At 50.2% G+C, this 17387-nt stretch overlaps 1 protein-coding gene across 1 annotated transcript in view; it reads left to right on the top strand.

Moving 5' to 3' along the window:
* Positions 1 to 17387, top strand: part of Slit3 (slit guidance ligand 3) — a 593310-nt gene that overhangs the window by 495271 nt on the left and 80652 nt on the right. Inside the window, exons 14-16 of the mRNA XM_038326237.1 lie at positions 1187 to 1350; positions 10983 to 11133; positions 12440 to 12514. Of these exons, the coding sequence (XP_038182165.1) occupies positions 1187 to 1350; positions 10983 to 11133; positions 12440 to 12514 (390 nt within the window). The remainder of the gene's footprint in view (positions 1 to 1186; positions 1351 to 10982; positions 11134 to 12439; positions 12515 to 17387) is intronic.

Raw genomic sequence — 17387 nt, 5'->3', positions numbered from 1 at the left:
CTACCACCAAAACGAGGGTGGCCTGAGGCCCTGTGGGAGGATTTCTAGCACGTGCAGCAGGGATGGGAGATGAAGCTCAAAGCACTTAACTGTATGGAGCATCCCAGCAGGGTCTAGCCGTGCTGGGGGTTTATCTCGCTTTCAGACATGTAGCCTCACAGCAACCCAGGAGGATGCCACCATCACTCCCAGATTCTATGTGAGGAATCCAAAAACAGTGAGGTACTGCTTACTCAAGGTCACGGATAGTACAGAGCAGGATTCCAAGGGTGGTAGAACTTGCGAGCTGTGCTCATAAGCACGGTAGCCATGGCAATGTCCGAAGCAGTTTCCATATCGGTGAGACTCCATCCCTTCTTCCGGAAGCTTCCTGCACCCCGCAAAGCCAAGCCTCTGATAGAGGTTTTCTTGGCATACCTTACGCACACAGAACTCAACTCCCAAGGGTTGCTGGTGTGTGTAAATACTGCGGGTAAACAGATGAGTACAGATCTCAGAATGTGGTCTTGGCAGTTCCAACCTCAGATTTCAGCCCCAGCTCCAGGCCCGCAATGAGCCCAGGGGTCTCCTGGAACCCCTGGATGTCATCTGGCCCTTATTTCCTAGTAGTGAGAGGCAAGAACCAATATAGAATGGGAGCAGCTGCTTGTTATTGAATGCCGACCACATGCGAAGCTCCGTGCTTAGTGCTGTGGATGTTTTCTTGGTGCCCAGAAGAACCCGATGCCCATGGCACTCCCATGATTCTAAGGTGAATGGTGACAGTACTCACTATTATATATGGAACCCCCGCCGTTCGCCAGTTGCTATGCTACCTGCCCTATGTGCCTGGTATCACCAAGCTTGGAGAAATAAGATGTATGTTACTCTACGTGTAAACTCTGAAGCTCTCACCTGACATTGCCCCTCAGAGTTGGCGTGGGTGAAGTGGAGCCAGTCAGCAGTGGGTCCTGCCCCGAGAGGGGAGAGCTGGGAGGCTGATTGCCCAGACCAGATGTTGGCTACATCTGTGCTGCCTTTGGCAGACAGCTGGCCACAGATCCCCCCCTTGAGTCCTCTCCGAGAACAGAACCTCAATACCAGTTTGCTAGCAACACCAGTTTGCTAGGGTGCAGCCCAAGGCAGGGTGGTGGTAAAGCAAGGTGCTGCAGGTCACCCCCGATTAACAGCCCTGTCCCTCTTTCAGCCACTTAGCTCAAAACCCATTTGTTTGCGACTGCCACTTGAAGTGGCTGGCTGACTACCTTCAGGACAACCCCATTGAGACGAGTGGGGCCCGCTGCAGCAGCCCACGCCGGCTGGCCAACAAGCGCATCAGCCAGATCAAAAGCAAGAAGTTCCGCTGCTCAGGTAATCAGGTTACTGGAGTGGGGCCCCACTTTCTGACTCAGAATACAGCAGCCCCAGAGAGGCCAATAATCCAATCTGGAGGACAGCGAGCGGTGTAATGGCTCCTGGGGAGCATCTTTGCAAATTAAATTGGGGAAATTCAGTTAGCCCTACAGAAAACCAATTACCTTATGGATTTAAAATAAAACACACTCACACAATAAAAGCATGGGGGAGGGGTAAGGCGGCTTGGGAGAAACAGAACCCAGGCACGGTCCAGGAGGAGCATGCTAGAAGCTTGGAGACTGGACAGCCTTCACTCACACACGCGGGCTTGAGAGGAGGCCAAGATTTATTTTGTCGTCTCTGAAGCCGATTCCCCAAATGGCACAGAAATATACAGCCCAGGCCGGGCTGCAGCCAGGCTTTAGTACAGCCTTCAGCCATAATGGGCTGGGTTACAGGTTTCACAAACACCTTCCCTATCTCCTTGAAGCAGATGGCTGTTCTCTGATGATACGGGAAACAGCGGGCTGTGGGGGGAAGAAAAGCCTGTGTTCCCATGCCCAGCTCTGTCTAGAGACTGTCGCCCTCCCTCCCCAACCCAGGAAGGACAGGGAGACGAATAGCGAGAGAATTCGCAGCCCACCTTGGAAAGGAACCTGGTCCCCTTGACCATTGACTGCTTGAGCGAGCAGTTAGACATCATTTCATTTCTCTTTTCCTACCGGAAAAGATCAGAACTGTCCTCTGCGCACTGTGACTGATAAACCCACAGCAGGAGGTCCTGAGATAGGGTGAGCCGACCCTGACAGTGTGTATCTCAGCCAGAACTGAGCTCCCTTCTATCCCAGAGAGTGCTCAGCCAGTGTGTTCTCCCAGGAACAGTGCCAGCATGCGGACTGGCCATCAGCAGACCAGCAGGCAGATTTTGGCGTCCTTGTACCATGTTCTTTGTGCTTTAAGTCAAATTCTGTCGTATATATCACTGGGGTGACAAACCTGAGCCTTTTGTCTTATTTTATTTGCAGAGGCAAATACCTGGAGAGGGTCTAGAGAGATGCAGGGACTATGTGGCGGTCAGGGCCTTGTCTGTCACCTTCCCCAGCATGGTGACTAGAGAGACAATTTCCTGTGCGGAGCACTGTGCTGAGTGATCTGCTTTGATTTGCTGCTTCTGATAGCTGCTTGAGGTCAGCTGGGGAGATCCTGCTCGAGAGCAGAGGGAGCTGAGGGCTCCAAGGTGAAGGGTCACCCACACACCACAACCTCAACCAGTAAGGTCAGGACCAGGCTCCTCACTGCTCTCTCCTTGACACTGTTAATATCTAGGAGGGAGGCTGTCCAACTGCTTGACTTGCTTTCTTCCTAGTCTCCTGGATCCACTTCTAACCCCCGAACACTGTCTTTAGATTCCTCCCTAACTCTGGTAGCGTCTCCGGATAGAAAGTTTCCTCCAGCAGCAACTGTTCTCTGTAACAGACCAGTCCTTCCCAAGGCTTTCCTCATGACTGCCCCCCCTCCCGTGTTCTTTCCTCTTTTGTCTTTGCTACTCAGGTCTGAATTCATTAGCTGGGCCAGTTAGTAGTTCCCATTAAAAGGGTCGCTGAAATCAGAGGAGGGCAGGAAGCCACCTGCTGTCCTCGACCCTCAGTCTCAGGAGTGTCTTGCCCATGCCCCAAGGCCTCAAGTTGAGCCTAAACCTTGGGTGGCAGTACAGGGATAGAGGTGACACTGGATCCAGTGACTGGTGCTCTATATTAGTCATGGCAGTGACCTAGCATTAACCGAGGCTAGGACAGGTAGCAAGGTATGGGTGATGTGTACAGAAAGGACAGAGTAGGGAACGAGAAATAGACATTGGAACTGGGAAACAATAAAGCTAGATTTGAAATCTAGCTGTGCCAACGTCTACCCATCTACCTTGGTGTTTACAGGATCCTGGCTTCCTATGAGGGGCAGAAATGGGTGGCAAGGATAAAGAAATGGGGAGAAGAGGGCAGAACTCTTGAGCTGACTTTGTCTAAAATAGCATTTTAAGAAATACTAAGTGGAAAGCCTATTCCTGTAGAGGTAGTGATGTCCAGAGTCCACATGAGCTTGGCTTAGAACATTTGGTTTGCTTTTATGTAGCCATGGGGGAGAAGCTGCAAGGTTGCTACTGAGCTCCAAAAGCCTTGGCTTTGAGAAACACCAGGACCCATACCTTGGCTTTGGGGAATACAGAACCCATAGCCTTGAAGATTTGTGTTTCCATAAAGCTCCAGAGAGGGGAGGGGGAGGAGTGGCAGATGACACGGACTCGAGTTGACAGATAATAATTCTGCGTTTTACTTTCCCCTAAAAGCAGCCCCCTTGAAAAGAAGGCTGATGTGATTAGGAGCCCATTTGAGGGCTGCTTCTGCAGTGCACATAGCCTCTCCCCGGGTAGGGCATCTGGCTTCCCAGCCGCTTTGCTCTGCCTCTATCAGCTGCATCCATCACCCTGGACCGAGATCTGTTTAGGGGTGGATGCTGCCCACCAGGGGTGATCTAACAGCCAGTTAAGTCCTTCAGCGCAGGCCCACCTGGGGAGCACTTGGCAGCTGGAGGACACTGCCTGTCTTCTGTCAGGCTGTCCTCTTTAGGGAGAAGCCATTCTTACGGAAAGGACAGGACTCTTTGGATACAGCTCAGGGGCACCTTAGAGACCTCAGAGGTCATCCAGTCCGCTCTAGAGACAAAACTGAGAACCACAGCAGCAAAAAAAAAAAACAAGTCCAGGCTGTGATTTTCTAGACACAACCTGAAATACTATAATGATTTTAGCATACTAGGAAGATTCCAGATCATTTGCCTCTGGGACCTTCCGTGTCCTTTTAGAAAAGCAAAGCAAGAAGAAGACCCAGAAGGAACTTTATAAATTACATTTTACTTGGAGAGAGAGAGAAAGAGAAGAGAGAGAGAGAGAGAGAGAGAGAGAGAGAGAGAGAGAGAGAGAGCGCACAACAAGGACTAGCAGAAGTATGGAGATCGTTGGACAACCTTCAGGAGTCTGTTCTTCCACTCTCTGGAGCTTGGAGATCAAACTCACGTCACCAGGCTTGGTAGCACATGCCACATGCCACATACTGGCCCATCTTACCGGCCACACAAGGAGGCTCTAAAATTTGTGAAATGTGACCTACTCATACTGAGGTACTGAGCAGACTCACAGGAGAAATCTCAGAACCAGAGTGTTCAAGAGCCCTGCAGTCGCAGGTGTCAAGCTGCAGTAGAGCCCACATTACCATTATTGTAGTCCGTAAGGTCAGGACAAGGAGAGAGAGATCAATGGCGCTAGGCAAGGACATGGGCGTATACTACCTCACCGGGCCATCATTGCAGACAATAACCCACGGAGTGCTGAGATGCTGAGAATGAAAACATCTTGTCAGTGGACCAGTCCTCAAAACATCTGGGAGAGGAGAGTGACCTGTCCTGCCTGTCAGAGGTCAGGTGTCACCTGGCTGTGGCTCTATTTCTTTGAGATATGCACAACTCGAGCCTGATGCCAAGTAGAAAGGAGCCTGACCTATGGAAGGTGGCAGATAAAGATTGGGTCCGTGGCACACAAGACCACCAGACTGGGTTTACCTCACCCTCTCCCATGAGTCCCAGCCAGAAAAGGGGAATAGAAATCAGAAAGATCCTGAAGTTAGATATCTTATCATGCAGCTAATCAATTGGTTCTCTTGTCCTTTCCTTCCATGTCTTACTCTGGCAAAGATCCCTTTTCAGAAGCCAGCCTCTAACTACCGTCCATGCACTAGCCCGACTTTTGTGACTGTTCTCAGACCATGGTGACTGCCGGTGTCTCGTTCCCAAACCTGAGGCTCCATTGAGTCCCCCTTCTGTGTCCGGCTGAGAATGTGTGGTTTTAATTCTACACTTCCCCCTCTACCCTTCAAACCATCTGGGGGTGAACTGGCTATCAGCCCAAGGGGTCTGAGGACCCTGCAAGGTACTCAGGAGCCTCCGAACTGTGGGATGCTAAAGGGTGCTTTTGTCTGAAGAGGAGAGTATGCTGTGCTAGACCATAGAGAACGATGGGAAATCACTTTTTCTTAAAGGCCATAGACTGCCACGAGGCCCCTCAGCTGCGGGGTCGGCCCTGTGTCACAAAGCGAGAGAAGATGCATTGCTGACTTTCGTGTCCTGTCAGATCACATGGTGGGATGGGGTAGGCTTTGCAGGCTCAGTCTGGGGTTGATATGTCATTGGTGTGTTGTCTGCCAGGATGCTCCTGGCTGTGAGTGTCTGATGGCTTCCTGCCTGTCCCTCTGTCCTACTGAGGCTCCCTGGGGCAGGGCACAGGGAGGTGGGGCCCCTGTCTTTGGCAGGATCCAGTGGACCACACTACTGGTACTAATCCCGCTCAGTGGAGGCCTGCTCTGGCTCCTGCTTCTCCACGCTGCTTCCTCTGAGCTCCTGTCCTCTCTCTGATGCCTGCTTCCTGACCTTGACTCTGACCAGTTGCCGCGGGGCTTTCCTTTGTGCTTGATCTAACCATGTGGTGGAACGATGGAAACGGAACATGGTTCTGTCAAGCACCGCGGAAAGCACCGTTCTCTCCTGCAGCATGGCCGCCGCCACCGCCACCACCGCTGGACTCTTCTCTGCTCTGGATCACCACACCTGCCAGACCCTCCTCTCCCAGTCTTGACTCACAGAGGGATGGGGGTGGGAATCTTGAAGGAGTCAGGGATATGGTGACCATTAAAAAACCATTGGGGCCATGCTAAGAGTATCCCACCAATCCTATGCAAATGAAGTCACTATGCCCCCAAATCTGATCTCAAGTGACTTCAGGAGTGACAGCTAGGTTCCAGCTCCCCATTTGAAAAAGACGAGTGTACCTATGGCATAGGCCCCATTGTTTCGTGGGAGGCTCCCGGCACAAGGTCACTGAGTGGTAGCTAATGCAAAGGATGAGTCATCCTGTTCATGACTTTGACAGCACCTCACTTGGCAGGCACTTCATTTGAAACGAATGTAAGCATGAGAAAAGATAGAACCAACACAGGCCTGAGACCTTGAACTTGAACTGGGTTTCCTTCTGACCCCAGCTTTTACTCCTCATGAATGTTTAGATATAGATCCTGCTGAAACCCGGTGTCCAACATGTTTTCTTAACCTTGGAGCACAATTAACATGGAGGTGTGGGACTCTTCATCTGGTGCCATGTCAGAGGCCAGGAGAGGTCTGCGCAGACAATGGCTGTCTCTGACCACAGAGAAAGGGATCTTGGCACCTTCTCTTTAATTTGTCTCTTGATAAATCCTGGGCCTGGTGTAACCAGAAGACTTTGTTGCCATTTTGTGCTGAAGTCTGTGTCTTACTCCATGAGTAAGAACTAAGGTGGAAATAAACCCTTATGTAACCGTAGGAGCCAAGTTCTGCGTTGCCACCAAGCTGTGTGGTTCTAACTATCTCCTCTCTCTGATGGATACTCAGAGAAGGGCCCCAGCCACTGATGAGTAGTAATGGGTGTCCTATTAATCTCGCTGACCTTTTGAACATACATAGAGTTCTTGCTATTGGCCAGGCTCTGGATGCTTGACACCATCACCCTAACTTTACAAGTAAAGGTGTTGAGACAGGCTATTAACTACCCGACCCAGGGTAATCTGGCTCCCAACTGGCTGTGCTTTGCCTGAGTGCTGTCAAGCCCTTTCTCTTCTGGACACTCTGCCTGTGAAGAAAAAATTTTGGAAACTTTGACTTGAACTGATATGGAGTTGGAGATGGTTTTCACATTCTCTTTCCAGCTTAACATCTGCTCTTAGAAATGACTTGAGTAAAAAGGAAAGAAAGCATTGTTCAAGTGGCTCTTCTATTACAACAGGAGCATGCAAGATACCATGGGTACAAGCAACCCCTCCTACACAGAGAAGCATCCTTCCCCTTCTTGCAGAGGAGACATTCTTAGCAATGCCCACATCATGCGAGGGCCAGGCCTTTGGGAATGAGTCCGTGATAGCGCCCTTCCTCAGCATCTCCACGATGCTTTGGCAGTAGGCATGTGGCTGTACCAGGGGGCTCTCCCTCTGTTTTCAGGCATGTGACTGAGAGACAGGGACAGCTTCATGCCCAAATGATAGCCAAACATCCAGTGTTTTCTCAACCACAGGTGTCTGGTTCCCCCAGCATGGCCCAGGAATGGATGTCTGTATCGTCTGTATGTTGTGCAATGTCCTTGTTCCATTCACACTCATGACTTGTCCCCTTCCTGTCCGTGTCACTCTCTTTCCGAGCTGATAAGCCCTGACAGACCTTTGAACACTCCCACCCCAGCTCCTCTTTCTAAGGTTCTTCCTCATCTCACCCATCTTGGGGAGGCTTGGGATAGAGGAGGAGGACTCTGGACACATACGCTGGCTTCCCCTGCTGACCAGATAACGATGAACTTGAGGTGCTTCCCACGCCCCTCCCAGACACAGATGTAGAACAAGGCTATATAATAAAATAAGATTAAAAATGGCTGTCGACTTTCACCTTTCGCCCAACCTCTGCCTATTAAAGTTTGTCTATGACTGTGTACCACGTGTTGTCGTTCTGAGATGTCCGCTAGTGGGGAAGAGGCCTCCAAGGGCAGAGGCAGACAAAAGCTAGGTGATGTCGGCTCCTCCAAGGCCCACTCCAGCTGGGATCGACCTTTATGGCCTGTCTCCAAATCCTACAAGATCCCTCCCATCTGAGCTCACCCCAAGGAGGAGGAGCTTCAACCCATTTCAGTTGGTTCTCTCCTCTGAAGTATTTCTGGCAGTGACAAATATGCATTGAGATTGAAATTGACTTTTAAAGCTCTGGAAAAGTTAAAAATACTTTTGGGTAGTTACGAGCATTAGGCATAACAAATAGCTCCGAGGAACCCTGGGTAGCTTCCGTAATGAAATATGAAGTGACAGAGGTGGCATTTCGGGCTGGCTCTGACTGGGAAATGAACTTTTTCGGTTATGTACATACGCTGTTATTAACATTTCTGGTTCCCACTCATATAAAATATCACTTTCCGACCCCCTCGTTATTACAAACCAGGGCAATAACAAAAACAGCAGGGGGGGGGGGAAATGCTGGAGAGAACACATTAGTTCATCGAATCTAATTGCAAAATCATTTCATTAAAATGGGTCAGCAGCTCCACTGCCGAGGTCTGCCAGTTATAACCTAACGATACTACTGAGAGCGATTCCTGCTAACTACAGACTGCTCTCACCTTGATTAAAACGAAAATGCATTTAATAGGCAGCCGTCCCCAGCCAGTGCACATCGGCAGGCTCACGGCGAAGTGCAAACTGGGCTCCCTCCTGTCTTTCTGCCTTTGCTCGGTCGTCAGGGTTCCTCCGTTTTGCAAGTATCCCATGACAGACCTGTTTTGAAGGAAACATATTCATGCACGTGCCAAACGCCCCCCTATAACATCATCATGTCGCTCCACTGACAAGACCAGAATGGGCTTTCATCTGGCAGGAGTTGCAGAATAACCCAGCATTCTGATATGTCTAAAGAGAAAGAGTGCAGGGTTTATTCAGTGGGTGATGCGTGCAGGCCAGGAAAAAGATTTACATAAAATGTTGGACCAGGAAGCTGCTGTAAAATTGTGAAACAGATGCGTAGGTTCTGTTTATGCAAGTCTAGGGGTGCAAGGGGGACAAAGGAAGCAGGTGGGAAAAGGGAATAGAGGAACAAAAAGGATACATCCAGACTTCTGACTCCCGGTTTCAGCTAGATAGTGTCTTTTGAGAATGCGAGGCCCACCAGTTTTGTTCCTGATCAGCAGTGACCACAGGAAGATAAATGAGAGCAGAGAGTACAAGAGCAAGGGAGGTGGGCGTTTGCGAGCCTCATCGTCCTAGCTCCCTGGAGGAGAAACCCATTCTGTCTGCCTCCACCACATCGGACTTGGTGGCTGTTAGAGATAGGGGGGGATAAAGGATCAATCACAAAGCACACTAGCCTACCTAGCGTGAGTATGAGTCACGAGGATCTCTGAAAGCTAGCTCTAGTCCATTCGCCATGCACTGAGAGCCCCGTAGACCTTAGGGTCTTCATCTACAATGTGACGTTCTAACCTCAGAGGTTAAGAGGAACCACCCATTTGAAGTTTGGAGAAAAGCAGCCGGCTGCTGGTTCAAGTGCGGTTAGCTGTCAGCTACTCCCTTCAGCTCCAGTGAAGTTTCTCTGGCCTTGACCAGGTGTTCTGTCGTGATCTAGGAAGCACAGGAGTAGAGTCACGTGTGTCCGTACTGTGCTTGCCTTTTCCTGGAGACTCTGCCTCTGGTATAACTCCCGTCTTCACCCAAACCTCTGGGAAATAGGAGCTAAGAAGTTGCAAAGCCTAACCAAATGCACCCTACAACATGGGGACTGCGCGTACTCAGCCATTCGCCAAACACGCGGTGTTCCTGCACTGAAACACTTCGGAAATACACACGGGGTCCTTGGGTGCTGGCATCATTCCACTTGTGCCTTGACAAACGTGAAGCGAGCTCACACTGTATACCTGGCAATACACTGATGAAATGTGGGTGTGAGAGCGTGAATAACTCCCCCCCCACACACACAACACGCTCACGTCAGGAGAGCCGCGTGCCCTTCCCCATTGCCACTAGCATAATTCATGTGCTCACAGAGGTCTGTCTGACTGGCCCCAAGGGCATGTCTCAGAGACGTCAGTCTGTCAGGCCTGTTGCCATTACCAAATGACCTTGGAAGAAATGAAATTTTGAAAAGAATAAATCTTAGCTCCAACTTCTAGCTCATGGGAATTGGCCTTTTACTGGCATTAAAGAGAACTTCCTCTATGCAGAAGTCAGGTCTGTCTGACCCTGGCTCCATTTTGTTTTCACTGTGTTTTAAGAATTGGATTCATTGCCAGTGTATTTTAAATATCTGGCTTCTCCTAAGACAACAAAACAAATCTCAGGCAGCTGTAAGCCAGATTCTCAAAGCATCAGCATTGTGGGCTCCAGGTACCCTAGTGTTCCACCCTCATTGAAGTCAGAGTCGGGTAGGATGCCAGTGGTCATTTAGCACCAGATGAGAAACTGGCCTCCTTCTCTTATTGTCTGAAAGACCAGGAGAACCTCTAAGTATGTGACCCCTTCTCGTACCTTAGTTCTACCCTCCAGTGCCCGCCCCCCACAAAAGTCTCCAGTCTGCAGATGGCAAGCGTCATGGAACCAAGAATCTCCTACAACTGTAGGTTGGATTCTGTGTAGGCGCCTTGTGGTATTTCTCCGAACAGAGCATATATAACATTAATCAACTTTCTCAAAAGGTCCATGACCCATAAACGCATAAGAGAGCCCACAGATCTGAAGCCTGGCTTCGTGGAAGACAGAAAGTGATGAATGACAAAAGACAGTGTGGGAAACACGTAGATGTGGGGTGTGGAGAGTGGCCAAATGGTCATCAGTACTGTCTGCTATTTGATTCCACACCCTATAAGCAGTTTTTCCCAAACCTGCATTCACATGCACGTGTGCTCATACATGCGTGCACTCACACATGCACATACACACACATCCCTCTACCTCCCAACTCACTCCCCACCTCTACTCCCGACAACGTTAGACCTTGTGCCAGGAAACCCAAATGATGATGACAACCCCCTCTTTGGCCCCACATAGGCTCTGAGGATTATCGCAACCGATTCAGCAGTGAGTGTTTCATGGACCTCGTGTGCCCTGAGAAGTGCCGCTGCGAGGGCACCATTGTGGACTGCTCCAACCAGAAGCTGGCCCGCATCCCGAGCCACCTCCCCGAGTATACCACTGACCTGTAAGTCCCACCCCACTGTACCCCTGCCTACATCTCTTTACACTTTGAGTTAACTCGAATAGGGTTCTCTGTGTGCTTGGCTGAGAAAGACACCCAGGCATACATGAGCAGGCTGCTTGCAAGTAAAGACCATTCATTGGTTCTGAACACTCATTGTAAACCAGGTTCTGCTCTAGGCTTGCATTCCTACGGTGAACAAAGCAAATGGCACCTGCTGGCCCTTAGGTACTTAACAGCATTGCCAGAAAACTAGATATTAAATAAAAATTGTGACTAGGCAAAATACAACTAAGATGATTAAATGTATGTAAACCACCTAATAACCAGGCTAGAAGGGTACATTGGTTTATCCGAAACTGAGCAGTCTGGCTACAACATCCGTCATCCAAATGATCATCAGGGTTGATTCTGCCGATCTGGCCAGCTAGGTGGGTGTCCCCCACCCTCCTTCACTACTCCATATGTGTACCCCCAGAAGTGTCACACTTGGATGACCTGCCCTGATAGAACCTCCAAACAATCCTTCAAGGTCTAAAAAGGGACAAGGTAAAACTTGAAGCATGGTAGAGGATAAAGGACAGCCTGTGAGGCTAACCAGACCTGACATTTACTTCTCCTCTTCCTTCCAGCCTCCCTGAGACTGGCCAAGATGCCTCTCATATCTGAAACCCAGGTTCCCAGCTATAATGGGGGTGGGAGGAAGCAGGGGGATAACATCTCCCTCTACACTTCAGAAGGTCTAGAAGGAGTACACAAGCATAATATTTCTCTTCACTCTTGGCATAGAATGAGCCCTGGATACACAGTGGCAGACTTGTGGCTCTGGTTGCTTTCTGTGACTGCCCTAGTCACTGGAGGGCACAGTAGGCTCTGAGCACAGAGGTGCTGGGTGCGGAGACCCTGGGCCCCCTCGGACGATAAAAGTCATCAGGAAGAAATGTGCTTGGGCTCAGGAGATCCTGAGGAACTTCCCTGGGGGTTCGGGTTGCCATTGGTACCCCCATAAAGTGGGGCCAGGAACCTGGTATTTGACTACGTGTTTAAAGTTACAATGTGTGTCTGTGTGAAGTATGTAAGAAGCCACAATCCCATGAAGGAGGCATGGGAAGGCTCCGACTTAGTGTCTTCCTGCCCTTTCCCATCTAACTCTCCCAGTCCAGCCCCTCACCTCATACTGGAGTTTTTCGTGATTCTGTTGAGCTTTACTGAATGTGAAGTTGAGGCAGAGCTCAGCCAAAGCTGTGTGAGGAAGAGTGGCAGGCGAGCAGCAAAGGCTGAGCCCTGCTTCTTCCGCCTTCCCACGTAGGCGACTGAATGACAACGACATCTCCGTCCTGGAGGCCACTGGGATCTTCAAGAAGTTGCCCAACCTGCGGAAAATGTAAGTCAAGATGAGGTACAGAAGCCACCTCAGCTTCCTGGGCCCTCACCCTTCACTCCTGCCCCTGTGCCTCCTCCTGTCCCCTGCTGGATCCAGGCCTGGAAACCAGGGACACAGTGCAGAACAACATAGAACTTGACTGTTGTTAAGCTGTCGGCCATCAGGTGGATCTTATGCCCCACACCTCCTTGCCTCCTTTCCCTTGTCCCCTCTACTTGTCGCTGCCCCAGTCCACATTCAGCGTCTGCTTTAGAAGGTTGAGGAGGTACTTGGATCTGGAACGGCAACGGAATAGGGACCCTGTGGTATTTGGCATTTGGGTGAGGTGTGAATGGAAGGAATCTCCAGCTGTTCTGAATAAGTCACAGAGTCCCCTGGTCCAAGTAGAGACTGGACTTAGGCAAAGAACCTGCATGCTGTTACTGGCTTCTGTAGTGCATGGCTCCTTGTCATCCTGACCCTCCCCCTTCCTGGGAGCCGGGGCCTTGTCTTAAAGAGAGCAAGAACGATGCTGTCCCCTGTGATAGCCCTTGTCCTTAGCCAGGACTGCATGCCTGCCTCGTGGGCACCCATTTCTCCAGTGTTCCTTCACCCCTCTTGTGCTGGCTTCATGTTCTATGCTGGGCAGGTGAGGGAACCATAGCTCAGAGAAGTTCAATGGCCTCCCTAAAGCCACATACTGACTACATGTCAAAACAGGCTCTCAGAATGGATCCACCTCAGTCCTACCAGTGTGGTCAGGCTCACTCCCCTCCTCACCCTTTCTAGTGTCTCTGCAGAAGTGCCAGCATGGACAGGGCGGGCTTTTCACCATCTGATTCCCAGGGCACACTTGTCCATTCTTCCTACCCCACCCCATATCCCATGTCTCCCAGCCTCACAGAGGCGGTGTCTGTTTCTTCAACAAGTTAAATGCAGTCCATCACTACTTACCAATTCCATACTTACTAACTCATCTCTGTACCAAAAGTCACAGAACTTTAAAATCACAACTTTTCAAGCTGTTTGTGTCATTTCCACACATATGGTCATGAAAGCCCTACTCACCCCAACATGCGTCCCTTAACTGGGACACGCATTCCCAGCTGGGGCTGAACACGATGATGCTCTGCCTTCTGGGTTCAGCTTCAAGCTGTAAGCGAGCATCTACTTTACAGTTTATCCAGTGGCATGGGCTTCACAGTTTTGTGCTTTTTAGTGCCAGCTTTGGCCCAAGCACAGTGTTGGCACACTGTCTAGAAACCCAAAGCCTGAGAGGGTTACACTGTGCCTCACTGAGGGCACATGCATTGTGGAGAAGCTTTGTGCATTTGTTCAGGCGTGAGCCCATCACTGCTGGCCATGTGTACCATGTTGATGGATCAATAGTACAGTAAATACAGTGTCTGAGCAGAAAGCATTCACAGAACAAGCTTATTATTGATCGGTTGATGGAAATGCCATGGCCAGGGCCTCACAGGAGCCTTGTCTAGTTTTCCTGGGAGCAGCGATTCCTTGTGTGCTCGTTCAGCATTCCTGGTGATAGAGAATTTAGCCATCATGAATCACGAGGATTATTTGTAACTCCTCATTTCCTGTTCATCATATTTCTCCCCATCAGTTCCCTGCAGCCAAGGGAACAGACGCCTTCTAGGCCCTGTGCAGCTGCTCTCTCAGTGGCACCACACGTGTGTCCCTGCTGCTGCCTTGAGCCACAGGCCCCTGTAAACAGGAGATGAGTGAGCTCTCTGAGGGGATGGCAGAGACCAGGGCACATGTCAGGGTGGTAAGGATGTCACTGTGGCCCAGCACCCATGAGCTTCTGGCACCCGGCACAATTAGCAACCACTTAGATGTGTCCTTCCCATCTCTAACCAGAGAAAGGTGTGCTTTGATTTCAACCTCAAGACAGATGTGGAGGTTAATGTGGGCGAGAGGAAGGTATTGAAGTGAATCGGGCTGCACCAGTACCGAGTTGCCCCGCAAACAGGGTCCCAGGAGTCTTCACTTCTGCAAAGAAGACAGTCCCCCATACACGCCTTTTCGGTGAAAGTCACACAAATTGTGTTCCCACTTGCGATGGGGATGTGAGCGCAGAGAAATAGCACTGCAGGATGAGGGAAACAAGAATACGGATGTGTTACAGGAGGCAGCTGGTCCCCATCCTCAGCCACATGCAACCTGAGCGTGGCCAAACGCAAGCCCAGATCTCAACCAAAGGAACAGATGCCACTCAGCTAGTCCCTTTCTTTGCCATGCAGGAGTGGAAGTTGGGGCTGCCAAATATCCCCCGCTGCTCCAGGTCAGCTAAACATTCAGATGTGGGGAAGAACCTGCAGGCTGGCCTGCACTGACCCAAGCTCAGTTTTGTCCTTGTCCACTATGTGGTCCCAGGAGACCCTTTGGGGGGTGGGGCCTTGGTTTCATCATTTGCATAATGAGAATAAATTTACTCTTCCTGTGAGTGATAATGAGTGACAAGGTGCTGCTCAGAGAACTAGTGTCTGCCTTGTATGCACAAGACCCCGGTTCGATTCCCAATACTGCACAAACCAAACTAGACAAATAGGAAGAAATAAGGATGGTAGGTATAGGCAAGAGAAGATGCCAGAATCCAGTGCCAGTGGGTCGAGTAGCCTAAAGTATCCAGTTACATATGTAGACAGTTGTGCACAGAAAGTTTGGGGAGCCTGAGGAGTAGGGCAAAGGTGATCATGATAGAACCAACATTAACTAGCAGTCAACACTTACTGTCCGCTCTGTGCCAGAGAGTTCTAGTGTTTGTTTAATGTTACCCTCACGGAGCAAAACCAAGGGCTTTGGGATTGCTTCATTCCACACCTGAGGGCACGGAGACAGAATGCTCGGTGACTTGTTTGAGTTTAAAACTTAAGCAGGGAGCAGAGCCAGGAGCCAGCGGCAGCCTTGCAAGTGGGCTGGGGAAGGTCACTCCATGGAAGACAGTAGTTGTGTATGTCCTTGCACATGTGTGTGTGTGTATTTGTGTGTGCATCCATGTGTTTGTGTATGTGTCCACGTGTGCATCTGTGTATGTGCTTATCTATGTGTTTGAGTGTGTCCATCCATGTATGTGTTTGTGTCTGTATGTCCCTGTGTGTATGTATGTCCATGTGTATCTATGTGTTTGTGTGTGTCCATCCATCTATATATGTGTTTGTATCTGTATGTCCCTGTGTGTATGTCCATGTGTGTATCCAAATGATGTGTCCATGTGTATGTGTATCCATCTGTGTGTGTACGTGTCTGTGTGTGTGTGTCCCCATGTGTGATGTATGTATGTGTGTATGTGCATGTGTATCCACGCACTAATCAGTACCAATCACCTGACTAAGACCCCACAGGATGAATCCAGCCCCAGGCCCCCGGCTGCAGCCACTTGCCTAGCATGCCTGCAGCCCAGAGTACCATCCCTAGTTCAGCAAGATTTGGGAAGGGGAGTAGAAAGACAGGAGGGAGGGAAGGGGGAAGGAAAAGAGAAAAAGGGGCTCCACATTCAGAGCTGTGGCTCTCCTTGCAGTGGACTTCAGCCCAGTTGTGATGCTCAGGAGACCCACCCATACAGAGTCTGAAAACCAGACAGCCTCTAGCAAGTCATGGGCACATGGCTGGATTTGTTGCTACTTGCAACAGTTTCCCAGTTTTAAAACCAAGGAGCTTTCACAGAAACCATAAGATCTTGCTTTCTGGTACCTCTGGGCTATCAGATGCCCTGGCAGAACTGGCCCCATAGTCTCAGGTTGGCCCAGCAGAGTCAAGCAGAACAGCAACTACTCCCTTAGATGGACATGAGGTCCTGGTCACCTTTGTTTCCAAGGGGCCTGCTTCTCATCACCATTAAATCACCTGCCTGGAACCCATGAATACCTAAACATGTAGTAGTCCTTCAGAGAGGGACAGGCTCATGGTCCGTGAACAGAACCGCCTCATCCTGGCAGTGTGTCCGAACATATGCTCAGGCATGGCCCATTGTCCTAAGTCTCCAGAAAGGACACTTGGCTCTCTGATGCATTCCTCCTGGGACTGAGCTTTAAACAGGACTGTAGCTCCGTCCCCACTGCAGGAGTAGCTGGCCGACTTTAACTCCCGGGAATAGTGAGTGGCCTAGGAGAGCCTGGCCTCCACTGCCTGGGCCCAGGCTGGGAGCTGTATCAATCCTTTTGTGTGCCTCTGTTTTCTTTGAGGAGAATGGGAGTCGGGGGCACACAGCAGCCTGCAGAGGCAGTACACATGAGGCTTCTGAACCACCACTAGGCCCAGCATGCATTTCTGTGGCTGGGCTGTTGTCAGAGCCACAAAGAAGCACCTTTTTCTTTATTTTTAAGATTAATTTATTTATTATGTTGTCCCATTGGCATGTGTGTTTGCAAGCCAGAAGAGGGCACCAGATCTCATTGTCGATGGTCGTGAGCCACCATGTGGTTGCTGGGAATTGAACTCAGGACCTCTGGAAGAAGACCCAGTGCTGTTAACCTCTGGGCCATCTCTCCAGCCCCGGAAGCACCTTTCTCTAGATAGGTCTGTGGAGACAAAGGGAGAAAGCCCACTAACTGACTCCATCTGTGTTCTGAGGCTTCCTGGGAACAGACGCATCTCAGGGAGACACTGCACTGGGACCACATCCGAGCTCTTAGTAATCCAGACACACTCATTTTCCAGAATGTTTGCTCCAGGCTACACTCTGTTCCCCACCCTCCACTCCAGACTTCTGGGGTAAGCCCAGCTTCGGCGGATAGAGAGGGAACAGCCGTACTTCTGGAAAGCCCTTTGACTACACCCCCACCCCACTTCTGTTTCTCATTCTCCCTGACTAAGGAAATGCAATTCACAAACCTTACAGCAATGGGATGCTAATTTTGCTCTGTTGAAGAAACAG

The sequence above is a fragment of the Arvicola amphibius genome, chromosome 4 (assembly GCF_903992535.2).
Source record: "Arvicola amphibius chromosome 4, mArvAmp1.2, whole genome shotgun sequence".
In the NCBI taxonomy this organism is placed as follows: Eukaryota; Metazoa; Chordata; class Mammalia; order Rodentia; family Cricetidae; genus Arvicola; species Arvicola amphibius.
Note: the sequence above shows the minus strand (reverse complement) of the source record. Positions and strands in the feature narration are given on the sequence as shown.